The 26,907-nt window shown below is 41.5% G+C and overlaps 1 protein-coding gene across 5 annotated transcripts in view; it reads left to right on the top strand.

Moving 5' to 3' along the window:
* Nucleotides 1–26,907, top strand: part of DENND1B (DENN domain containing 1B) — a 252,584-nt gene that overhangs the window by 58,254 nt on the left and 167,423 nt on the right. For all 5 annotated transcript variants that reach the window (XM_073642869.1, XM_073642870.1, XM_073642868.1 and 2 more), the window contains exon 3: nt 9,755–9,798. In XM_073642869.1, the coding sequence (XP_073498970.1) occupies nt 9,755–9,798 (44 nt within the window). The remainder of the gene's footprint in view (nt 1–9,754; nt 9,799–26,907) is intronic.

Below are 26,907 nucleotides of genomic sequence, written 5' to 3'. Positions count from 1 at the left end.
ATTATTTTTTTTTCCACTTTTTCATTTTTACGAATCAATTTGTGAAGCACCTGGGGATTCCAAGTGCTCACTATGCATCTAGATAGGTGCCTTGGGGGGTCTAGTTTCCAAAATGGGGTCACTTGTGGGGGAGCTCCAATGTTTAGGCACACAGGGGCTGTGCAAACGCAACATGGTGTCCGCTAACAATTTGAGCGGATTTTCCATTCAATTTGTTAGCGGACACCATGTTGCGTTTGGAGAGCCTCTGTGTGCCTAAACATTGGAGCTCCCCCACAAGTGACCCCATTTTGGAAACTAGACCCCCCAAGGCACCTATCTAGATGCATAGTGAGCACTTGGAACCCCCAGGTGCGTCACAAATTGATTCGTAAAAATGAAAGAGTGAAAAAAAAAAATACTTTTTCATTTTTACGGATTAATTTGTGAAGCACCTGGGGGTTCAAAATGCTCACCACCCATCTAGATAAGTTCCCAGGGGGGTCTAGTTTCCAAAATGGGGTCACTTGTGGGGGGTTTCCACTGTTTAGGCATATCAGGGGCTCTCCAAACACAACATGGCGTCCGCTAATTATTCAAGCAAATTTTACAATCAAAAAGTCAAATGGTGCTCCTTCCCTTCCGAGCCCTGCTGTGCGCCCAAACAGTGGTTTTTCCTCACATATGGGGTATCAGCGTGCCCAGGGGAAATTGCACAACAAATTTTGGGGTCCATTTTTTCCTGTTACCCCTGCGAAAATAAAAAAAATTGGGTCTAAAGTAACATTTTTGTGAAAAAAGTTAAATGTTAATTTTTTTCTTCCACATTCCAAAAATTCCTGTGAAGCACCTGAAGGGTTAATAAAGTTCTTGAATGTGGCTTTGAGCACCTTGAGGGGTGCAGTTTTTAGAATGGTGTCACTTTTGGGTATTTTCTGTCATAAACACCCCTCAAAGTTACTTCAAATGTGATGTGGTCCCTAAAAAAATGGTTTTGTAAATTTTGTTGGAAAAATGAGAAATCGCTGATCAACTTTTAACCCTTATAGCTTCCTAGCAAAAAAAAAATTTGTTTCCAAAATTGTGCTGACGTAAAGTAGACATGTGGGAAATGTTATTTATTAACTTTTTTGTGTGACATATCTCTCTGATTTAAGGGCATAAAAATTCAAATTTTGAAAATTGCAAAATTTTCAACATTTTCACCAAATTTCCGTTTTTTTCACAAATAAACGCAAGTGATATCGAAGAAATTTTACCACAATCATGAATTACAATATGTCACGAAAAAACAATCTCAGAATCAGGGGGATCCATTGAAGCGTTCCAGAGTAATTACCTCATAAAGTGACAGTGGTCAGAATTGTAAAAATTGGCCTGGTCATTAACGTGCAAACCACCCTCGGGGGTAAAGGGGTTAATGCCTCTGATGCACCAAAAGGGTTAATATAATTGAATGTGGTTTTGAGCACCTTGACGGGTGCAGTTTTTAAAATTGTGTGACTTCTGGGTATTTTCTATCATGTAGCCCCTCAAAGTCACTTCAAATGTTCTGTGGTCCCTAAAAAAAAAAATGGTTTTGTATATTTTGCTGGAAAATGGAAAATTGCTGATTAAACTTTTAACCCTTCAAACTTCCTAACAACAAAATGCAACATGTTACGAAAAAACTGTCTCAGAATCACTGGGATACATTGAGTTATTACCTCATGAAGTGACACATACAAAGTAGACTGCCATTAAAGGGAGGTGTCGGGTTACACTTCCTATTATACGCTATTGAGAGGTGAAGGGAGAGTTTAATCTACAAGTGGAGTGAGGAAACTGGTAGAGACACAGAAAGATAATGTTCAGTTTTGCATTATTTCAGAGTTGGATTCACATCAACACTGCTCAGTACTGCAGGATAATTTCCTTCATGAAGCTGCTTCTGTTTGCGTGCTGCCAAAGCTCGATGTATGCTGCTGCTACATCGTACTGTAGTGCAAGTGAAAGGTATCGTGACCAAGACAAACAAGTCATAAAAAATCCAACTGGTTCCATCTTCTTGCAACTTGCTTGTTTCGGTAACTTGTGGGTCACAATGTGATGCTGTTCACTTACATTATATTGTAATGTAAAGCAACATAGCGAGACCTCTGGCTGCACGACTTGGGTCTTCATCTAAGATGCTAAGTAGCCACAGCATAAGCCTATTTGTTGGTGGCTTTTCGGAGGCCATGCCATAAGTTAAAGATAGTTGGTGGTTTTGGTGTTGGGGCTTATTAGAGACCTTTTCTAGTTTTCTGACAATATTAGCATTTATCTTTCGTATTTCTGATCTTTGACCTTACTGGTTTCTTTGTGCTGTTTCTGAACTCCTTGGACAGCACATCTTGAGTCTCCTGTCTGCCCACCTTGTGCTTGCCCTACTTAGTCACTGGGCTGCATACTTACTTACATAGTAGGTAATATTGGGTAGGTAATGAAGTATTGCTAAATACTGATTAGTTAAAAATGTATCTGTAATAACAAGTTTTTGTAAATTTTGAAAACATTTGTGTCTTTCCCAAAAATACGCAAAAGCAACAAGTGAAGACTTTTGCTTCTCGGTATTATATATACTGCATATTAACATCAAATATCTCTTTAGCTTTTACATAGGATCAGCCTCATAATACCTGTCTGCAGGCTTTTAGCAGATCATATTGTGAGATCTAGGAATCTATACATCTGTGATCGGCTGTAATACTTTTCCAATTGTTTTACCCAGTAATGTTCATTCTCTTGAAATCTGTAAAGCACTGTTATCTAACTTTGCATTGTCTACTGCAATGAAGAATGGGCTTTTTATTCTAAGTGATGTGCGGAGCCCATACAAACATTGTGAGGAATGAAATATTGATACAATGTCATACCGCAGCATTTTAAGTCCACATGTATAATGTACGCCACGTATAAATTATACGACAGCGAGCGCTGCATTGTAGCTCTGCAGACATGGTTATCAGTCTGACAAGTCAAATGCCTGTTCAGGCTCTTTTGTCACATTGTAACCACTTGAAGTGTCATGTTCAAGAACACAGCATCTATAAAGCAGATTAGCAATGGCTCCCTTGTGTATTGTTTGAGGTTTCTGAATCAGCAGGATGGACTCTCGGAGAGGCTGGATACAACATTCGCTTATTTATCCACCAAGCTGTCACTTCATCATCCACCTCCCTGCACCTCTTAGTCGCTTGTCCTCACTTGTCACATGGAGCTTTGCTCTTAGGTTCCTGCTAATATTATTAATATATACAAACTGTTAATTGCTGCACATAGATATGGTTTGAATGATTTCTTTAACAAGTATTCTTCCTTGGAGTAAACGTTAACAAATTTAGACCCTTGATTTGTATAGTTGGGTGACGGTAAATATGGCTTCCTTTATACTGCTCATTTGAGTGGTCTCCCATATTGTTGTAACTCTGGAGTGGCAAAATGTCACTGCAAATCTATGGAGATGTCTCATCTAGAAAGAAGTAATGGCGACCATATGGACGAAAAAGAGAGAAAGGAATGCTGCCACATCCACTGCTAAGTAATGTCTACGACTTCATTATTAATTCAATCCATGAAAATGTTTCTCATGATATATACTTCTCTATACAGCTCTCAGAGTATATACCAAGACAACATGAGTAACATTTTCATGGATTGAATTAATAAAGTCTAAGATGTTGCTCAGCAGTGGATGTGGCAGCATTCCTCTCTCTTTTTCGTCCATATTACGCTATGTTCACACACGTTTTCTTTTTCAGTGTTTTTTGCTGCAGATTTTTATGCAAATTTTCAGCTGCGTTTTGCAGTACCAGCAAAGTCTATGAGAAACCAGAATTCTCTGTTCCCACATCTTGTGTTTTTTTTTTCTGCTGCGTATTTTGTGCCTAGTTGTATTCTTGGAAAATAGAGCATGTCACTTCTTTCAGCGTTTAATCAGCATTTTTTCAACCATAGGAAGAAATGGGTGGTGAAAAAAACGCTGAAAAAATGCATCAAAAATCCCAGGTACATTTTTTTCAGCGTTTTTGATGGCAAAATAAAATGAGGTTCTTTTTTTCACAGAACTTTATGTAGATGCATAAATAGAGACAGAAGGACAGTGAAAAAAACGCATCAAAAAATGCAGCAAAACCTGTAGCTTTAACGCAGCTGATTTCCTGCCAGAGATCAGTTTTGCTGCAGATTTCTGATTGGAAAAAAAAACACGTGTGTGAACATAGCCTTATACTGCAAGCGAAAGTGGAGCCGCACCCACAATGATAGCAGCGGAGTACTTGTATACACGCAAGGAGCTCAACATGCGTGTATACATGGGAATGGGAATCATAGTCAGTATAGATGTTACACAAACCACTACCCTACACTGGTGAAACGTGAAGCGTGTGGGTACCAACGCAGGATCTCCAAGAGGGCCCCTGCTATCATTGCTCTTTAATAGCAATGGTCTTTCCATATGAGGATGAGGGACTTTTTGGGGCCCCCCTAGACTCCAAGGCCTGGGCAAGGGTACGATATTGGCATCCACTATAGTTGCGCCCTTGCTGCTCTAGTAATGGAAACTTATAAAAGGACAGGTCAATTCTCTTTATAGATAAAAAGACACGAGAACACTCCGCTGTTTAGCGATTAAACAATGCAGTGGACAGATAGTAATGAGTCTGCTATTTAGATGAGTTGGGTGCCCCACGCCGGTGGCTGGTAGGCTGCTGTGTACACGTGTATAACCAATAATCTGTCAGGAGCCCTTTCCTTGTGAATGAAAACGCATACCCAGTCGGTTAGATCTATCCCTGTAATGCGTTCTCCTTTATGTTAGGCTTCCTATTTATGTGACAAGCGGGTGGCATCGTATCAGCAGGTCAGAGGCGGACATATCTGTGGTGCAACCTGTGCAGCCAGTCACATAGGGGCCCAAGAGGTAAAGGGGCCCATTTCCAGCTCCATGAGAGATGGGATTGTGCACCATAATGAGCTATTGTACCCCAAAAGGGGCTATTGTTCTTGCATCGGGGTCCTGTTCTGTCTGTGTCCCCCAGTGCAACAGGTGTTTGATTTGTATGAAAATATTGTTTCAAATTTCCTTTTTTCTGTTCTGTGGGAATTTACATTAAAAATTTTTGGCAAAGACTTCAATTTTCAGTTAATCAGGTCCATTGTTGGCCTCTGATTCTCTTAAGTCTTCGCATTGTTCAGAGATGTTTTTTTAGCTTTATATTATTGAAAAGGTTATCCGGTCAGATAAAAAGTTTTTAAATGTGCTTAAAATACTTGTTGAGAAAAATGTCAAATATACTTTCTTCATGATCGCTGCCCCGGCGTTCTGATTATAGGGCCAGACCATTTTATTTTACTTCTGGCACAAAAAAAGGAGCGTCCTCTGTGCCGGGACATGTCGAGCCATGTGTTTGGAGGGGGCAGGCTGCCTGGCTCACTAGGTAAGCTAGCCCCTTTCTGTCTCTGCGTCAGATGTGATGGTAAGGGAGTAGTTAGCTGTGGCTCTGAGCCAAGTAGCCAGTCACCTTCAAGCATATCACAGTCACTTGGCCACACGAGAGGGAGGATGGACGTTTTTTACTCCATAGCTGTGTGAAGCAAAGCGGTAGATTTTGAGCTCTGTATCAGAGAAACGTGATGATTTATTATTAGTTCAGAATTTGGAATTTTACTAGAAAATAAAAATCTAAACTGGGTAAACGTTTGTCACATACTGGTCACATAAAACACTCCTCATTTACTGGATATGGACACATGTAGGGGACATTTTGCATTCCTAAATGTGTTTTATTTTTGTCTTAAGAGCATTTCTGAAATAGTTTCATTAAATATTTTGGATCTTCTACAGCCACTAAGAATCTATGTGCATAGCGTCAATCGTGAATTCCCCAAGTAACCGCTTTGTCTAGTTCCCCTGTCGTTGTGGTTATGTACAGTGTGGAGTATTGGATGCAGCGTGCACGCCCGGATTATATGTGCAATTCTACATTCTTACGGTTTTCATTTTGAATTTTTGGTCTCTTGTATGTTCTATGGTGATTTACAACCTGACACTTGACACATTGGCCCCAAAAGTATTTGCTGGCATAGGGATGACAAGTTGATAGAAGTGATGGTTGTGCTGTCACAATATGACCTGGATAATGATATATGACTGCCCTAAGGAATGCTGGCCAACAAAATCCAAGAAGCCGTGATATACAGTGTAAGGGCTCTCACTCATCAGCGTAAATAAAATCACTCCAATGTTGCTCCTGAAACGTAAAACGAGTGTCATGCGAGTACAAAGCAATTTTTATCAAGTACAATCATGTGCAATCCGTATCCAATGCGTTTTTAACATCAGCTTTTACATACATGCAAATTGCTTCTTAAGAGAAAAAGAGGACTTGAACTCTACAGCGCCACCTATTGGAAGCAGCAATGCTACAAGTCACAATCAACCCTTTAACGAGTCGTGCAATATGACTTAGAATCTCAATTTGTTTTTGCATACAGTAATTCCTTATCATAGCTAGTTTTCTAAGTAATAAAGCAATCTTATACACAGATATAGATAGTCAGAATAAATAGGATATATGTCCTGTAGATATTTAATGTCACAAGCCCCCTACATATAATAAACTATCCCTTGAGGCCTTTCATGTGGCACTAAAGGGTGCTTCGCCTTTTTAAACCTATTAAATAAATAATTAATAAAAAATGGTGTGGGATCCCTCTTATTTTTAATAACCAGCTGAGGGAAATCAGACTGCAAGGGTCTGGTGTTATTATTCTGGGAAGGGGCGACTGTCCATGGATCTTCCCAGCCTATTAACAGCTCATAGCTGTCTGCGTAGCCTTTGCTGGTTATTAAAGGGGAGACCCCCCAAAAATTATGTGGGGTCCCCCCTATTTTTAATAACCAGCAAAGGCTAAGCAGACAACTGCAGGCTGATATTAATAGGCTGGTAAGGGCCAAGGCTATTGGCCTCTTCCCAGACTAATAACACCAGCCCTCAGCCACCCCAGAAATGGCGCATCCATTAGATGTGCCAATTCTGGCGCTTGGCCTCGGCTCTTCCCGATTGCCCTGGTGTGATGGCAATCGGGGTACTGGTTTTGGGGTTGATGTCGTCAGCTGACCTCAACCCCAGGGGTTAGTAATGGAGCGGTGTCTGAGACACACCCATATTTAACACCGTAGTCAAAATAAATAAACACACAGAAAAGTCCTTTAATTGTAAAAAGTACTCACCGACCCTCTTTTACCCATTTAATACCATTAAAAAATAGAATAATCTAAAGGGGTCTGCCGTAAATCCATGACAAGGAGGTCCCACGACGATCCCAGACTTTGCTACATCCAGAGGCAGTTATTCGGGGACATCAGTAATGTGACTCCTCAGCGCGGCCGCCAGAACACACTGAGAGTTGCATGTGAATCCGGCTGCTGTGACGAGCGCTGAAGTCAGCAAGGTTATCGCAGTTCACAGCCGATGAACTGCGGTAACCTTACTGATGTCACTGTTCACAGCATGTAAACTTACTGTCGATTCTCACACTGTGAGTGGTGATGTCAGTAAGGGTACCACAGTTCATCGGATTTAAACTGCGATAAGCTGCTCTCGTCACAGCAGCTGGAGTCACACACTACTCTTAGTGTATTCTGATGGCCGTGCTGAGCGGTCACATTACTGATGTCCCCGCTCATCACTGCCTCCAGATATAGCAGAGTCAGGGATCGTCGTGAGACCTTGTTATGGATTTACAGTGGATCCCTTTGGATTATTTTATTTTTTTATGTAATTACATTTGTAAACGGGGGTCGGGGAGTGCTTTTACAATTAAAGGAATTTTCTCTGTGTGTGTTTATTTCTTTTGACTACGGGGTAAAATATGGGGGTGTGTCTTTAACGACTCTCCATTACTAACCCCTGGGCTTGTTGTGAGCCATTTCTGGGCGGCTGAGGGCTGGTGTTATTAGTCTGGGAAGGGGACAATATCCATGGCCCCTTCCTAGCCTATTAATATCAGCTCACAGCTATCTGCTTAGCCTTTGCTTTTTATTAAAAATAGGGGGGACCTCACTTCTTTATTTATGGGTACTCCTTTTTTATAACCAGTAAAGCTAAGCAGACAGCTGTGAGCAGATATTAATAGCCTCGGAAACTCCATGTTTATTGCCCCCTTCCCACAAGAATAATAACATCAGCCTGCAGCTGTCTGCTTTTCCTCATCTGGTTATTAAAAATAAGGAAGACCACACACCAATTTTTTCGAATCCCTTCCGAGTGCAGTCTGATTACTGCTTATGCCGGCAATGGAAAAGATGGAGAAATTACTTTCTCCTTTTCCTCTGCCCCTGTCCTGTGAGAGGATCGGAGCACAATAAGATGACACTCGGCTCACGCTCGCAGCAGAAATTAAGCCAAGAGTCATCTTTTTGATAGCAACCGATTATCTTGCATGAGGAAATCATCGGATGCTACTTGCTACTGTGAGCGAGCCCTAATGTCTTTGGGGATCAGTGTAAAAAGGATGGCACTGAAGATACTCGTTGTACTTTAATATTCCATCCAAGTTTCATCTGTTTTTTAATTGATCTATGGCTAAGGGTCAATAAATAGAAAAAAGTTCAGACAGGCTACCTTCTCCAATAGATAAAAAGGATGAGAAAAAAAATGCAAGCAACCATGATGAAAAGGAGAAAAAAATATCAGTACTTTTCTCTTGGATAGCAACACACAGTTGTGTGAATATAGCCGTAAAACGGATGGAACGCTGTAGTGCAGAGTATGGGTTCAGTTTTGATGCCAATCCCCATAGACTTTAATGGCCGAGTCTGATCCTCAAAACAGATAAGAATAGGACCTGCTCTGGGGGACACGGATCTGTTTTGAAAACTGATGTAAGTATGGAATGCTGTAGGTCAGTGTGCTGTCCGAGAAAAAACGGGCAACACTGCAACGTGTCACGCGCATTATATGGATGTGTGCTGTCCGAGCAAAAATCAGACCGCGCACTGACAAATGTAATTCAATAAGGCACTATTTTCTCCTGAGCATCAGATCAGAATCACCTGTAGAAGTCTATGGGTATATAAAAAAAAATCAGATCTGTGCACAAAATTCGTATAGCACCTGATTCTTACAGATACATTGCTATTAACCAAGGGAACTGTATTTGATCATGTACATTTTAACATATTGATGTATAAAAAGGGATGACACACAGCCCTTAAATGCGTAAAGAGGTGACAATACAGATAATTGTCCACATTTCCTGCATGAGACTGCTGATTTTTCATACGCCCGTCTGACCCCGACTTTATGGTTCCGGGTCCTGATCTTCTAGTGACTCGGAATTTACTACTTTTCTAAATAGAGGTGATCCTTTGATACTAAAAAAATTGCAATAAATTAAAAGTCTTATAAGTCTAATTTTGGAATACTAATTTGTCACTATTTTCTGGCTAATGTATTGTTATGTGCCGCGCACACCCAGATTGTAGTGTGAACATGGAATGCTGTATTCTAATCATGTAAGTAGTATGGCTTGGATTGGAAGATTACAGATTACTCCGTATAAAAACCAGGCATTGTGTGTGCCCAGTTGTAGAGGTCAGGATTAACTATTTGGGGTCCACAGAAGTCTTGTGAGTATGTGTGCGAGAATTATGATTATCCTTGGAAGAGAAGTTGTCAATATTAATGTCTCTGGTGGTTCCATGCTGTCCTGACTCCTCTGATTAATGCTCTGTGTCAATTATTTACAGATCCGGCCTTACTCTGGAAGTTCCCGGAGGACTTCTCTGACCAGGTTGGTAACATCACAAGTAGGTCTGCTTGTGTTAGAGCCCAGTGAGCGCGGCTGGACGTAATGATGTGTGCACACCTCGGCGTCCCTGGAAGATCTCTGGACCGCTCGCAAGAATGCTCGTTCATTGTGTGCAGCTCACAATTACCTTCATATTTGTCAGTGGTAAATCTGCTGTGCTATCTGTTGGTGTGAGCTGAAACTGCAATGACTTTACTGACCTTCAAGCTAACAGAATGAATTTTGCATATGTAAAACACCTTTAATTAGGCCCAAGCACAGTAGTTTGTCCTGAACTTTACTTTAATATAGAATTCTTGAAGAATGCGTTCAGTTTGGAGGTCGTTAGAATAATCTGGATTTTCATTATCAGCAATTCTGTAAGAAAAGTGATTTCCGTATGGACGGAAATGATCATAAGAATTGTTTAGATTACTGTCATGGTAAAGAATAACTCCACGTGGGACAGATGCACAATACATTTTCCACCCCTGATTTGTATGCAGAAATGACAGTGTGTTACAGTACCAGCAAATGTTAAAAAATCTCATCCTTACACAGTGGAGAAAATCTGCAGTGAAAATTGACATGCTCTACGGATTTTAAATCTGCAGTTCAGTTTATGCTGTGGATTTTTACCTTGGATTTTACCATGGTTTTCACTCTTTGCAATACATAGGGTAAAATCTGCAGTAAATCGGCAGCATTTCCGCTCTCTGCTATCGCCCTGGGTTCATAGGCCATTGTTTTAGATACCTATTAGATGAAAATTCGTCTGTCTTCCAGTTGGGAACTCAGGTGCTTTTGACCAATCTTATTGTGCGTGTGCAAATCTGATTATGCCTTTTGACATGTCCGACATTCACAAGTATGGATCTCCATGTCCAGACCTGGCTGCCGGTCTCCGCACCCAAACTGAGCAGGTTCACATATGCCTATGAGGCTATTCGGGTCAGGACATCTCTATTAGTCCAAACATTGCCATCCATACTTGGATTGTGAGTGTCGGGTGTGGGAACCTGCAATTATGCTCTGTTATTTTGGGGTTTTGTTGTTATTTTTTTTGTAATTTTTCATTCACTTTGCGTATTATACATTGTGATAAATTATACGAATTTAGCATTACACTGTCAGAGTAAAACTAGTATTTGTGGGTGAAAAAGGTTTTATTTTATTTTTAATAACGCTACTAATATAATAAAATCAAGCCATATTTCATGTGGACAGTTTTTTGTTACTGAAGTTGTTGCTGTTTTCGGAGCCCTGCCTGGTATTATGGGGTGCACTGTGGCTGCCATCTGTATGAGAACAATGGCAGTTACCTTCAGGGGGACACCGCCACGTACCGTTATTATAAAGGTACTGGCCAGGAATGATGAGGACAGTGTGGTAGTTGCCTTTCAGGAGGTGTTGGCCACTTATTATAAGGGCATTGTGGGTTTTGACAATATGGGGAATCTCAAATAGGCATTAATGTTACAGGGACAATGGGGCAATTGTTCTCATGAGGGCGCTGTGGTTGCCACTTACTTAAGAAGGGGTCTTATTTGAGAAAACCTGTCTTTCCTGAGTTCAGAAGGACTGTAATGTATTGTGGCTGCACAGGATGTAACAGTGGGTCCATCGGCATGGGCTACGTAAGCCTCTTCACGCCTCTACGGCAGCCTCTTCACCACCAGTTGTGAGACTCAGTGCTCTCCAGGCTTCTGCACTCCCATCCATTCTATTCCCAAGAGATCGAATGAAGGAGACAGTCAATAAGAGGGAGCACTATATGGAGTACTTGTGGAGAGGACGTGTGGCCTCAGCTGACCTCCACTTTTCCCCTATGCTGTGGCCTGATATTGCTCTAATATCAAATGCAGGGTTCTGTGAGTCGCTGTCTTGCTCTCAGACCCATCTTGTGCTGTGCCACTTCAAAGCCATAGAATACTCCCACACCTATGGCGGCAGCTGGAAATTTCTTACCAGTAGTGACTTGCCACCTTGCCTGGTGGTAGAAGTGAAGTTGAAGCCTTCTCCAATGGTAGACTTGCATCTCAGACAATTGGCCTCATAGTGCTGCAGTGCCAACACCAATCTTCTTATAGTTCCAAATGTTAGGATTTGTTAACCCTTCTCTGTATGTAAACCATCCAAAAAATGCATAAAACCTTATTTTTACATATCAAAGGGACAGAGAATAGGCAACACTACTAACATTTCTCTTCATAGTTAATTGAATATGTACAGAGGGCTGTAGGTCCTATCCACATGGATGATAACATGTCAACCTCTTACCCTGCAGCGATGGTCCTTGAGATCGTGTATGGAGCTTTGCCACAATGCATTACCCGTTATGAGATTAGCACTTAGACCCATAGGACTGGAAGCCTTAAATGTACAAGGGCAATATCGAATCCTTTCTTATACGGATATCCAGTTGTTCATTGTACAATAGGTCATACTTTTAGGCAACGTTCCCACGAACCACTTTTGGTGAGTTTTTGATGTTACAAATTTTCTGCACCTATTATATAAATTCGGTAACTTGTGTTTTTTCATTGTGCGTTTGAGTGCCATTTTTTTACATCCGTTTTTATCGTGTTTTTGATGCTGCTTTTTTGTGTGTCTTGTTGGTGTGTCATGTTTTAAATAAAGCTGCTTTGTTTTTGATACTTCCTTGTATTTAGCTTTGACAAAACTTTATTGATACAGTCATGAACGGATCACATGCGTTTTTGATGCATTTCTGCTGCGGAAACGCACTAAAACCGCATGTGCGTTTTTTACTTGAGGATTTTTCGCATCTAATGCAAATATATGAAAAATATGCAGCATCAAAAACTCATCGTGTGCACACAGCCTTAGCTTTCACAGACTCCTGCCTGGTGGCGTGGTGGTGTGAGCGCTGGCTCTGTATTCCATCCAGTTCACCTGCTTTGTGGTCACGGCACGTGTGACATCTGAATGGCAGACTCAGGTCTTAACCACTTAATCTGGGGTTAATGGCCACGTCTGTAATGGTCTTTAAGGGATAATCTCATTTAGAAATTTCCATCTCTATTTCTTACGGCCGGGCTGCTTTGATTCTTGAGATGATTACATTTTACGGCACGCCATTGTGTTTTTACTATAGAGAATGGATCACTGTAAACCAATGTACATTGGATATCCTGATTCTCCTTATTTTTTTAGTTTACGGTGCCACAAATAAGTCACATTTTACCTATGTTTAACTTAAAAAAACAAACAAAAAAAACCCTAAAATAAAAAAAAAAATCGAATTATTCATATCAACGAGGAATAATATGATGACATCCGTCATGTTATAATTGAGATGGTGGAAACGACTCTACTTACAATCTAGTAATGTGTATAAGCTATTATAAAGCATTCGCCTTTGTTGTGCGGAAGGGTTAAAAGTGCATGTTGGAGATTACGATGAAGAAACAGTTCTTCTTTACCGGGAGGGCATTTTAAAAATCAAACCAGCATATGGCACCAGCCAAGGCTCCCCCCACTTATCTGCCTCTTTCGTCTGCCAGAGCCCCTTTGTCTGAGCCCCATTGTTACCGGGACTTATTGACAGTTGTAGAACGTAGCAGAAGACACGAGGGACACCCACCACCCCGGGGAGAGGCACAAGCATGGATTATGGAAATATGAATTGATCTTTAGAAGAAGGGCCCTTCCTCTGTTCTGCAGGAAACACAATGACGAGGGGGAGAAGGGGCTATGGCAAGATGTGAACACTAAGAATGGGCTGGGAGCTCACCCTTCCCAGCTGTTGGTAAAAATAAAAAAGGAAAATGTAGCATTGCTACATCACAAGGAGCTGTGAAAAGGCAGAGGATAATGAAGCTACTTGTTAGACATATTTTGGAATAATGTATGCGGCAGTGTTTAATCCCCTTATATCCAGACACTCTTTTAATAATGCAGAGGATGTTGCCAGCAGGTTTCAAAGATAAATTCTGTCATTTTGACTGGTGTGAAAGAAGCTTGTATGTGGGTTGTGAGATATTTCTATTTATCTGCGCGGTTTGTGCGAGGGGTAGTGGGCACGGGGTTCCTCCTTGCGCACAGGCTTTAATTATTATTATTTTTCATAGCTTTTTCTTTGACAGCTCGTAGTGTTATTATTTATTGCGCTCCATAGCTGCTATTACTGTTCTGTCTCATATCTACGCTAATTGCCAGCATTGATAGTCTATAGCCTCGGTGTGCATGACAACTTCAGGCACATTGCACTTTACACAAAGTTACTGGAGCTATTACTTACACAATCTAGTGTTGGCGTCGCATTGACGTGTGTGACTCTATACAATCCAAAGGCTGATGACTAACTAGATGTTATTCGTGGAATTGTGGGCGACCGGGAGCTTTCATTATCTGCCAATAGAAGAGAGATTTGCCTGTCATTGTTGTATTCACTTATCACCTACCCACCATTATTATGTGGTCCTCATATACCATCCTATATTATTCACTTATCACCTACCCACCATTATTATGTGCATATACCATCCTATAATACACTGCTCAAAAAAGGGAACACTTAAACAACGGAATATAACTCCAAGTGAATCAAACTTCTGTGAAATCAAACTGTCCACTTAGGAAGCAACACTGATTGACAATCAGTTTCACATGCTGTTGTGCAGATGGAATAGACAATAGATGGAAATTATTGGCAATTATCAAGACACACTCAATAAAGGAGTGGTTCTGCAGGTGGGGACCACAGACCACATCTCAGTACCAATGCTTTATGGCTGATGTTTTGGTCACTTTTGAATGTTGGTTGTGCTTTCACACTCGTGGTAGCACGAGACAGACTCTGCAACCCACAGAAGTTGCACAGGTAGTGCAGCTCATCCAGGATGGCACATCAATGCGAACTGTGGCAAGAAGGTTTGCTGTGTCTGTCAGCATAGTGTCCAGAGGCTGGAGACGCTACCAGGAGACAGGCCAGTACACCAGGAGACATGGAGGGGGTCGTAGGATGGCAACAACCCAGCAACAGGACCGCTACCTCCGCCTTTGTGCAAGGAAGAACAGGGGGAGCACTGCCAGAGCCCTGCAAAATAACCTCCAGCAGGCCACAAATGTGCATGTGTCTGCACAAACTGTTAGAAATCAACTCCATGAGGATGGTATGAGGGCCCGACGTCCATAGATGGGGGTTGTGCTCACAGCCTAACACCGTGCAGGACGCTTGGCATTTGCCACAGAACACCAGGATTGGCCCTGTGCTCTTCACAGATGAAAGCTGGTTCACACTGAGCACATGTGACAGACGTGACAGTCTGGAGACGCCATGGAGAGCAATCTGCTGCCTGCAACATCCTTCAGCATGACCGGTTTGGCAGTGGGTCAGTAATGTTGTGGGGTCGCATTTCTTTGGAGGGCCGCACAGCCCTCCATGTGCTCGCCAGAGGTAGCCTGACTGCCATTAGGTACCGATTTGAGATCCTCAGACCCCTTGTGAGACCATATGCTGGTGCGGTTGGCCCTGGGTTCCTCCTAATGCAGGACAATGCCAGACCTCATGTGGCTGAAGTGTGTCAGCAATTCCTGCAAGATGAAGGCATTGAAGCTATGGACTGGCCTACCCGTTCCCCAGACCTGAATCCAATTGAGCACATCTGGGACATCGTGTCTCGCTCCATCCACCCACGTCACGTTGCACCACAGACTGTCCAGGAGTTGGCGGATGCTTTAGTCCAGGTCTGGGAGGAGATCCCACAGGAGACCATCCGCAACCTCATCTGGAGCATGCCCAGGCATTGTAGGGAGGTCATACAGGCATGTGGAGGGCACACACAATACTGAGCCTCATTTTGACTTGTTTTAAGGACATTACATCAAAGTTGGATCAGCCTGTAGTGTGTTTTTCCACTTTAATTTTGGGGGTGACTCCAAATCCAGGCCTCCATTGGTTAATAAATTTGATTTTCATTGATGATTTTTGTGTGATTTTGTTGTCAGCACTTTCAACTTTGTACAGAACAAAGTATACAATGAGAATATTTCATTCATTCAGATCTAGGATGTGTTATTTGAGTATTCCCTTTATTTTTTTGAGCAGTGTATTATTCACTTATCACCTACCCACCATTATTATATGTATATACCATCCTATATATTATTTACTTATCACCTACCCACCATTATTATGTGCATATACTATTGTGAAGGATTCGCGCCTTGCCACCCGCCTGACATCACTATTACGTCAGACAGATCACGTGATACGGATCTGCACTTTGCACCAATGTGACGTTCCGCACCCCTCTGGGACACGTAAGGTCAGATTGGTACAGTTTTATACTGACACCCTCTGTCCTCACTGGCTCAGGAATGTAAAGGGAGTGAGAAGAAGTGGCCCACTCAGTCACTGACGTAGCACCACACTCACTCACGTCCCTGACAGACTGAGAGGCCTCCTTCATTAGCCCCAGTGAAACAGAACGTTATCAGCCCAGTAGAGCCGCCACCATTTCTTATTCGATATAAACCCCGTCCATTAACTGGAGTTATATCGGGTCAGAAACCAGCCCCGGTAGCATGGGAAATTAAACTGAGAACAGACATGTGGATTCGTGGATCGGGATAAAAGAACAGCTCAACGTTAAATTATATATTTAATCACCTTAAGGGCACACTAGACAATGCACTATATACACAAGGGTTATACATATATAATGTCAGATATGCAAATACAATAGTGGTAGGACAAAAGATATAAGCAGATGAATCATGTCAATTACTGGTGACGGCTAATCATGTGTGCGGTGGGCCTCATGGTGGCCCGAGCTTCCAGCGGGTTCCTCGGTCCTTCGCAGCACGTTACTTGACGTTAGTTCCCCTGTTCAAAGTGGACCACATGGCCTTACTCTAGCTTATATCTCTTATGGGTAACTCCGCTCCTGCCCTCTGGGCTGAAATTGAGTCTCTTCCTCGTGCCCCTGGCAGAGAATAACTCCAAAACTTCAGATGGGTCATAACTCCTTAATGGTAGGTCCTAGGGAGGCAGTTCTGGTGTCATCGGATCCAGCCGGGCCCCTGTGACGCGTGGAGAATAAACACAGCTGTATTATCTGTTTCCTACTAGCTATTCTATGTATCTCCCCACCCTGTGAGGTCAGAACGAATTGGGACACTAGACGGTGTGCGGTCCGGTCTGGGAATCTCGGAAATATGGCTAGGACGTATAGTATTTCCATAACTCGATATGGAATTCCTATCTGTCTGAACAAAGCAGTCCGCATGGTTTGGATCCACAGGGGGTCTTCCTGTAGGAGCTTACATCTAGCTAGCTGGTGGGGGATTGAATCCCTTGTTTGAAGCTGGCCAGGTGTCTTGTTACAACTACACATGCTTACAGGATGATTGTAAGCTGCCATTACATCCCCCTCATCCTTTGCAACCATCCTATATATTATTTACTTATCTCCGACTCACCATTATTATGTGCATATACTACCCTATGTATTATTCACTTATCACTTACCTTCCATTATTATGTGTATGTACCATCCTATATATTTATTTATTTTACTCACTTATACTGTATACCGCCATTAATTCCATAGCGCTTCACAGACAATATCGGCACTGTCCCCATCGGGGCTCACAATCTATATTCCCTATCAGTATGTCTTTGGAGTGTAGGAGGAAACCAGAGAACCCAGAGGAAACCCACGCAAACCACGGGGAGAACATACAAACTCCTTGCAGATGTTGTCCTTGTTGGGATTTGAACCCAGGAGCCCAGCGCTGCAAGGCTGCAGTGGTAACCACTAAGCCACTGTGCTTCCCTTTTCCCTTATCACCTACCTTCCTTTATTATGTGTATCTACCATCCTTTATATTATTCACTTGTCACCTACCTTCCATTATTATGTGATCCTCAAATACCATCCTATATATTATTCACTTATCACCTATGTCAAGGATGACACCGGAGAGATCACGCAGATCCCACCGCTGCGACCAATTGTCAAAGATCACAGCCTGGGAGATCACCCAGAATCCCACCGATGCCGCCAATTGTCAAGGATAATCGCACAACAGCCCGGGAGGTTATGCAGATCCACCCGCTGATATCTTTTTGTCCCGAACAGCCCTCTGCTGCCCCCTATCGTCCGGACAATTACTTGATTAAGTGACGATTAACGCAGGAGGCCGCAGGCTGTTTCCACTAATAGACCGGTTATTGGAAAACTAACAGTGAGTGTATGGTATATACACCTCCAATCCAACACATGGAATATATGAATATATTGTTTGTACTTGCGTATAATTGTTTGTACAGATGAACGAGACACCTTCAGGTATCTTGAAATTGTACCCAAGGATGAACCAGACTTGTGCAAGTCCACAATTCTCTTCCTGATATGTTGGCTGATTTCTTTAGACTTTCCCATGATGCTAGACAAGGTGTTTCTCTAATTAACTCAGATGTTGCCAAAAAAACAGAAGCTTCCAAACACATGACATCATCATATGGGCAGTCCAGAATTGTTTAAAGGCGTAGTAATCTTAGGCTGTGTTCTCACACGTTGCGTTTAGCTGAGTATTTTGTAGCAGATTTTTATGCAAATTTTCAGCTGCGTTTAGCAGTACCAGCAAAGGCTATAAGAAACCAGAATTCTCTGTTGATACATGTTGCTTTTTGTTTGCTGCATATTTTCTGCCTTGTGTTTTTGGATAATAGAGCATGTCACTTCTTTTAGCATTTTTGCAGTGTTTTTTCACCCATAGGAAGTAATGGGTGGTGAAAAAAATGCTGCAAAAACGCATCTGCATTTTTGATGGCAAAATAGAATGGGGTTCTTTTTTTTCACAGAACTTTATGTACATGTATAAATAGAGACAGAAGGACAGTGAAAAAAAACGCTGCTCTTTTCCTGCCAGAGAAAAGTTGTCAGCAGATTTAGCTGCAGAAAAAAACACAACGTGTGTGAACATAGCCTTAGTGTATGTAAACTTTTGACTTTGCACTAAGTAATAAAAATGCCTTAAAACATTCTCTCTCTCTCATTATTCTGGCATTTGGCAAATATTAAAAATTATGGCAATCCTAATTGACCTAAAACTGGAAAGGTTTATTCTGCTTCCATGTCAGATATTGAGAAAAACATGCATATGTCTTTTTATATAGGTAAATAAACAAAAAAGCAGCCTCACCGTGTCCTATTTATATGACTCAGTCCATCTTACAATGTTGTGGGTCTCCAACCAGTAGCCGTGACTTACGGCTTCACATAAGAAAATAATTTTGGTGAGTCCTAAAAATAATTAAAATCCTTAATTTATTACAAAATAATTTAAAAGATCATACAGGTTGGGGATACATCTCAACGCGTTTCTGGCAAAAAGCCCTTATTCACTGAGATACAGATTCTTTATGATACATGGTATAAAAACAAATGGTAACCAACCGTTAATCGATAAACACATATGTAAGCAATCAATCACATTAGAGAATAATTAGCATAATCACAAGGCTAAATCACAAGGAAAACCAGAAGGAGAAAAAAAAACTGCATTCAAATGCCTAAAATGTAATATAGGTAAAGAGTATCATTCCTATGGTTCATACCGTTGGGGTATTTTGTATCAAGTTTAATGATCCAAAATAATTCTCTTAGGAGGAGTTTTTTCCTTCAATCCCCTCCTCTAATAGGAATATCTACTTTTTCTAGGCCATAGAATTAAAAATTGTTTAATTCCCCTTTATGTCTCTCTACAAAATGCTTGCATGCTCCTGAATGTGGTAACATGTTCTGCCATCCATTTCTTTAATTTACGTATTGTGCAGCCAATGTATTTTATTTTACATTCTTTGCAAAATATGCAATACACAACATAATTTGTATTGCAATTAATATATATTTTAATATCATTGGCTGCATCAATTTTCTGAGTTTGCAATGTATACTGACACATCGTACATTTGGAACATGCACATTTAAAAAAACCTTTACCACTTAGCCAGGTTTTTTTTATCACTTTTTTGTGGCATGTATAGACTTGGGGAAAGAGTAGCACCTATTGATCTCCCTTTTCTCGGCACACATACTAATCCATTTTTCAGGATTTTATTTAAGTCCCGATCTTGGAATAATACAGGGACATATCTGTTTATAATATTTTTTATTTCCTGAAATTGGCAACTATATGGGGTACTGAAGATCGTTTTTAGTCCATATTAGATTTTATTATTATTGGTTTCTTGTTGTTATTAATACCATCATCTCTGTTGTTTAAATGAGTATTTCTTACAAGAACTTCTTTCATTGCTGAATCAATATGTTTTTTCTTATACCCCCTTTCCATTAATCTAGATGTTGCTAACTTTGCTTGTTCATTGAATAGTGTGATATCAGAGCTATTTCTATAAATTCTACTGTATTTAATTCACCATAGGGGATTGAATTCACAGTATGGGCGGGTGGCAGCTGTCTGCTCTAAGTGTAGTGTTCCCACTAATAGGTTTTCTATAGTTGTGATATCTAACCTTTTGTTGTTTTACATCCCCCATGAGATACAAATCCAAAAAGCTGATTTTATCCTGCGGTTCATTATAAGTAAATTTTAAATTTACATCATTAGCATTGATATAGGATATAAAATATGGGATTTTTTCCACTTCTCCTACCCATATTAGTAAAACATCGTCCAAATATCTAACATATAGTTCAATGTCATTTTTAAAAGGATTTTTGTCTGTGAAAATAGTGCTCTCTTCCCACCATAATACAAAAAGTACGGCTAAAGATGGGGAGAAACATGAGCCCATTGGGCAACCTTTGATTTGGAAATAATATTCTTCATTGAACATAAAAAAAATGATGCTCAAGGAGATATTCAATACTGAGGATAATCATTTCCTTTGTTTCGTCCGTATAGCCGCTATATTTTTGTAAATGGTGTAACACAGCAGTTAATGCTAGATTATGTGGAATAGATGAAAACAGATTTACCACATCACATGACAGAAATTTAGTTTTTTCAGACCATTTTATATTTTCTGTATCTCTACTATCTCTCCTTTTAATCGGTATCTCCGTGAATAAGGGTTTTTTGCCAGAAACGCATTGAGATGTATTCCCAACCTGTATGGTCATTTTATATAGTGTATGTAAACTTCTGGTTTCAACTGTATATACATCCGATACGGTCACTGCGAATTCCACAATAACCCAAAAAAGATTATTAGCTGCCACCACCAGTGTTTTTTTTTTTATATACAGGCTGAAGGAAGGAAGGAGAGCACTTCAATTGGAGACATTCAGTGAACGGGATTCATGCAAACACCGATGTGTATCTCTCTACAGGAACACAGATCATAATTTGGCTTGACCTTTTATCTGCAGCTAAGTTACACCGAATTACCCCTCCCTTGATGACCTCACGAGAGCCGGGTTGTGGGATGTTCTCGGCACTTCAGGATTTTATGAAATTCACAACTTATGAGTTATCTTGCCTCCTAATGACTGCAGAAGTCTGAGACCGCCACCATATTTTTCATCAGGATTTTACCTTTCCCCAGAGAGCAAACATAACATGGCTGTTGGCAGCTATTTAGCAACTATGGATTTGGGGCTTATAGGCAGGTGTCACACAGTTACGAAAAAATATGCATATTCTTCCCCTATTAGCCCTGAAGCTGAAAATGTATGTCCCATCACTATCGGATCTATACAGACTCCCATATTCATAACTTTCCTTCGGAGACATAAAGTCTGGTGTAAATGTATAACATTTCCCCGGAAGGGAACAATGTATTTTCTGGGGACAATAGGCTCTTCCACCTCTCTATCTATGTGTAAACACATGTCCCTATTGTTATCCAGCCTTCTGAAAAGACCTTTCCTGTCCAGTTACCTATCCATTCTAAATCTCAGTCTTCCTCACAAAAGACATCCTTTTATAGTCACCTGAACTTCAAAAGAACTTTTAATTAGACTTGTCACTTCCCTATGTCCACTGTGCCATTTTACATAAAGGCAGATTAGATTGCTATCTCTTGTCTCATACTGCAATTCTGTGCCAGAGAGGAGGAGGGAGGATGGAGGGTGAATGCCCCTTCACTACAGTGGCTTTAGGGATCTTACTATTTTCTATGACAACCTACCTTCCGTTACTATGTGTATATACCATCCTATATATTATTCACTTATTGCCTACCTTCCATTATTATGTGGTCATCTTATACCATTCTACCAACATGGACCAGCACTTATAAGAATGCTCTGGTGCCGGCTTATTATTCACTTATAACCTACTATTATATTGTACATTCATCCTATACCACGCTATATATTATTCACTTCTCACCTCCCTACCATTATTTTGTGCATTCACCATATACCATCCATTATAATATTTACTTATCACAAGCATCATTATTATGCGCACTCCTTACCTGCTTACCATCTATTAGGTAGGTAATGAGTGAATGTAATAATAGATGTAAGGCTATATTATTATCTAATTAGCATTATTACGTTCACTATACCTACCTTCTATGTTATGTTCACTCATCCTCTACTTTCCACTATGATATTTAGTATAACGCTACCTACCATTAATATTTTCATTTAGAACCTATTTATCATACCTACCTTCCATTATTATGTTCACTAATCAGAATTATCTACTTTTTATAATGGTATTATTCATTATTCGATGTTTACTTCTATTACTATATTCACTCCTCACCTTTTTACAGCAGATTTAGGCCGTTTTCACACATTTGACATTCACTGGCCAAGTACAAACTGTCTGCTGTCTTCCTGTACCAGACTGAGCAGCATCACAGGCTAGCTTGGTATCTTACTATCTTTCTGCTAATCGATCTCTTATTAGTACATGGTATAATTATGACTGTTCTGTTCCTTTATTGATTGGCATCTGTTTTTTCCTTTCTGATATTCTGAATGTTTTTTTTTTACTTATTTAAGGCTCATTCAGACGTCTGTGCACATTGGTCCTAGATCAGACTGGCCTCGGCTCTCCCGACCCGGGTGTGACTTTTTCATGTATTTCTATGAAGCTGTCCCGCTGGGGTCTGGAGAGCCGCGACCAGTCCGTGCTTTGCTGTCCCATCTCGAACCAGTTTGCAGACGTCTGAATGAGCCCTTATTAGATTTTTATACCTGTTCTGCCTTTAAGTGTTTTTTCGCGCTCTAACAATGATTGGATAGGGACAGGGAAGTTGATAAAATAAGACAAAAATAATGATAGTATCCTGAATAATCCCTTGTGTCTCTAGTACTTCAGTTTTAGAAGTTCCTGCTTGCTTTTGCTTACTGCTCCTTCAATGATAGATGTACTGTTCATGCACATGACCGCTGCAGCCAATCACTGGCCTCCGCAGTCTCATGCCAGCAAGCATTACCAAAGTGATTGGCTGCTGCAGTCCCATACATACAAAGCGTGTCATGAGTGCCAAGAAGTGCACAGATGCTGGTGGGGACTACCACAGTGGGGGCATTGAAGCTTTGGCGGTATGAACAGTATTTTTTTTCAATTTTACGTAATATATTCTGTGCAGTCTTCTATAACATTAAGGTTAATGGATTTGGATAAATGAAGTAGCGCTGCTTGAATAAGTCATTTTAGATGCACCAAAATAGAAGTTTGCATTGTCTTCTGCTCCTTTGTGTTCCGGAATGTTGTGTCTAGTCTTGTATTATATACTGTGCTCCATAAGTGCCGGGGATTGCAGAGCTCTGTATCGCCATCTGCTGGCCGTATATGGCTTTTGGGTCCTGCTACCCTTATTCACTCTGTGCCATAACTGAAGCTGTGGATAGGAAGGGCGCACATAGGAACATGTTGATGGCTTGTTGGTGCCGCCTGCCTCATTCAGCCCTAGATTAATACTGTGTCTGGTATGAGTGCCATATCTAGGTCAAATGTCTATTGTCATAATTATCCTGGCTAGAATTGACGTGAAGTGGAAACGATTGTGGTGGTGACCCATGTATCTCATTAACATATAACTACGTTTTTAAATGAAATGGTCTGCCTGCCATGGGAACTCCAGCCTAAAACCTAATTGTTTTCCAGATATTCACTTCTAAATGGTAGTTTACATTTATCTATTGATGTTTGTGCCGATTTCTCCTTCTCTTAAAGGATCCCCCCCATGAAGGATTATTTTCACGAAGTATGTGATTATGTCTGTGTAGTGTATTGTGTGTGTGTTAATATACTAATCCACGGCCGTCTTCTGTGGTATCCAGCGCCGTTCTGCTCCTCTTAGTGACGTCACCGCTCAGCAGACTGTGAGGGTCACTCTATGCTCTACGAGTGAGCCTAAAGTCTCTTTTATAATGTACGCCCAGGGGGCCTTGTTCTGACGCTCCATAGACTTACACTGGAAAAGCCACTTCCAGTTCACGCAGAACGCAGTGTGACCCAGAGAGTCTGCAGAGCGGTGACGTCACTGAGAAGAGGAAAGGGAGAGTGCTGGATCCCGGAGAGACTGGCGGTAGGGGAGTATATTAACACACTGACACTACACTATATACACAAAAAAAATAAATGGGAGGGATCCTTTAAGGGGCAATTGCACTGAATGAGTGTTATTAAAAGCTCCCATCTTATGGTTACCTTGCCATGTAGACAGCTGCCAATCACCCCATGAACAAGCCGTACTTTCAGTGTCATGATTTACTTTGCTCTGCCTGTGTAAACAAACGGCTGCTGATCAGTTACATTTTACCGATTGGTGATGCCATTGTGCCGGCGGTCACTCTGTGTAAACAAGCCCTTACTGTACATTTACTGACTTGTTACAGGGTTTCTCTAGTCTTCCTTTACTCTGAATGTCTGTGGCCATCTTGACAGAAGAGGAGTCTATCTTACAGGAGCAGACACAGACAGAAGAGGGGTCTATCTTGCTGGAGCTGGCACAGACAGTAGAGGTGTCTATCTTGCTGGAGCTGGCACAGACAGAAGAGGTGTCTATCTTGCAGTAGCTGGCACAGATAGAAGAGGTGTCTATCTTGCTGGAGCTGGCACAGACAGAAGAGGTGTCTATCTTGCAGTAGCTGGCACAGATAGAAGAGGTGTCTATCTTGCGGTAGCTGGCACAGATAGAAGAGGAGTCTATCTTGCAGTAGCTGGCACAGACAGGAGAGGAGTCTATCTTGCAGGAGCTGGCACAGACAGAAGAGGAGTCTATCTTGCAGGAGCTGGCTCAGACAGAAGAGGAGTCTATCTTGCAGGAGCTGGCTCAGACAGAAGAGGGGTCTATCTTGCAGAAGCGGACACAGACAGAAGAGGGGTCTATCTTGCGGTAGCTGGCACAGACAGAAGAGGGGTCTATCTTGCACGAGCTGACACAGACAGAAGAAGGCCCCTATGCGGGAACAATATACGGTCTATGTACAGTACCTTTGCAGCCCAATAGCTCATCATAATGCACAGTTCCACCTGTTGTGCTTTGGAGGTAGATGTGGGCCCCCTTACCTCCTGGGCCCCTGTGCGGCTGCACAGCTTGCACCAATGTCATGCCCGCCTCTGCTATCTTGTGTAGTGCACGTCTGCTGCCTGTTTCTTCTCCCTCGGTCCTGCACAGTTATGTGCTCCCTGTACTTCCCCAGCTCCATCAGTCCTACGTTCTCCATAGATTTGTTTCTGTTCATTCTACAGCTGCTTTAACTGTAGTTTAAAGGGGTTTTCCAGTGTTTCAAGAAAATCAATTGAGAAGGAAATGGTGTAAAATAAAAAAATAACCTATACTCTCTCATTTTATTCCCTGCCGGCTCCAGCACTGCCGCTGGTGTGCGCTCTCTTCCTGCAGTGATGACGTGCCATCCATGTGCAGGTGAGTGCTGCCACCTCCATAAATGCCAGCGTCACTAATGAGGACAGTGACTGCCACATGGACACAGACAGCACATCATCACTGCAGAAATTAATCAGAGATGCAGGGACCATCGGAGCAGATGACTTTCTTAAAATACTGGAAAACCCCTTTAATTCGTCACTGACTCGTGTGCTGCTTTTTTTTTTACTCTGTTCACTATTCTCACCTCCTTTTTTTTACCTTCTTTCTCACATTTTATAAAAGGTTCTATAATTCCAGATGACAATGAGATTCACAAGATGTTTTTTTATTGATCACAGGAGCCCCCATTCCCACTACCGGGGGGAAGAATAGAGCGTCAGGTGGCTTTGTCTGTGACCTGGGCTGGGAGAGAATCCCCCTCCCGTGTATGCTCTGTATATAAAATGCTCCACAGACCTGCTGGCTAAATGAATTTTAAAGACTTCCAAGGTTTTAAAGTGGATTTTCCCCAGAGACTGTAAGCAGGCAGCGCGCCAGCACCCCACACTCCATCCTACGTTGTCTGTGCGCATGTGTGTCTGCTGTGGAATTTGCCCATAGTGTGCAAATATTGGAGTGCAGCTGTCTGTGAGATTCATCGCGCACAGTGACTGTGCTACAGCGCACAGTGACTGTCCAGCAAAAGGCATCACCGTGACCTCTCCAGGAGCCACAATGTCCGCCTGTGTGTGATGTCCATTTATCATACTGTATTGATAATTTCCCCAGTATGTATCTAATAGTTATTGCTATTTGTTTTATAATGGCTAGGGGAAAATTCGCCATTACCGCTACCACCAGGGTTTATACACAGCATCTCCCCAGCAACTCTCCCTGATTGCACAGTAGTATGACATTAAAAAGACCTACAATTTATATTTTTTTATTAATTGTGTTTATATAACTCTCTCCTGTTCTCTCTCTCTAAATGTTACTGATAATCTGCTCCCTCCTATTCATCTGTCTCCACATCTTCCGTGCACCAATAGCACAGGGTAACTGCACTCGGACAGATCCCGGCTGATGACGGATCATGCAGCTTTATGTGAGAACCCTTATTTATTATAATGATGGCTGGTATATAACAGAACATTCTACCTATTGTGTCCCCCTATTTCTTATAGAGTGTAAGCTTGCGAGCACGGCCCTCACTCCTCCTGTAACTGTTGCACTATGTGTTACTTTGTGATGTCTTTATTGTCTTTACTGTACATGTCCCCGATTAATGGTAAAGTGCTGCGGAATATGTTGGTGCTGTAGAAATAAAATAATTA

Source organism: Phyllobates terribilis, unplaced genomic scaffold (assembly GCF_046119375.1).
Source record: "Phyllobates terribilis strain yellow unplaced genomic scaffold, ASM4611937v1 Scaffold_8__6_contigs__length_399053987, whole genome shotgun sequence".
Lineage (NCBI taxonomy): Eukaryota > Metazoa > Chordata > Amphibia > Anura > Dendrobatidae > Phyllobates > Phyllobates terribilis.
This window is presented reverse-complemented; position numbering and strand designations above follow the sequence as displayed.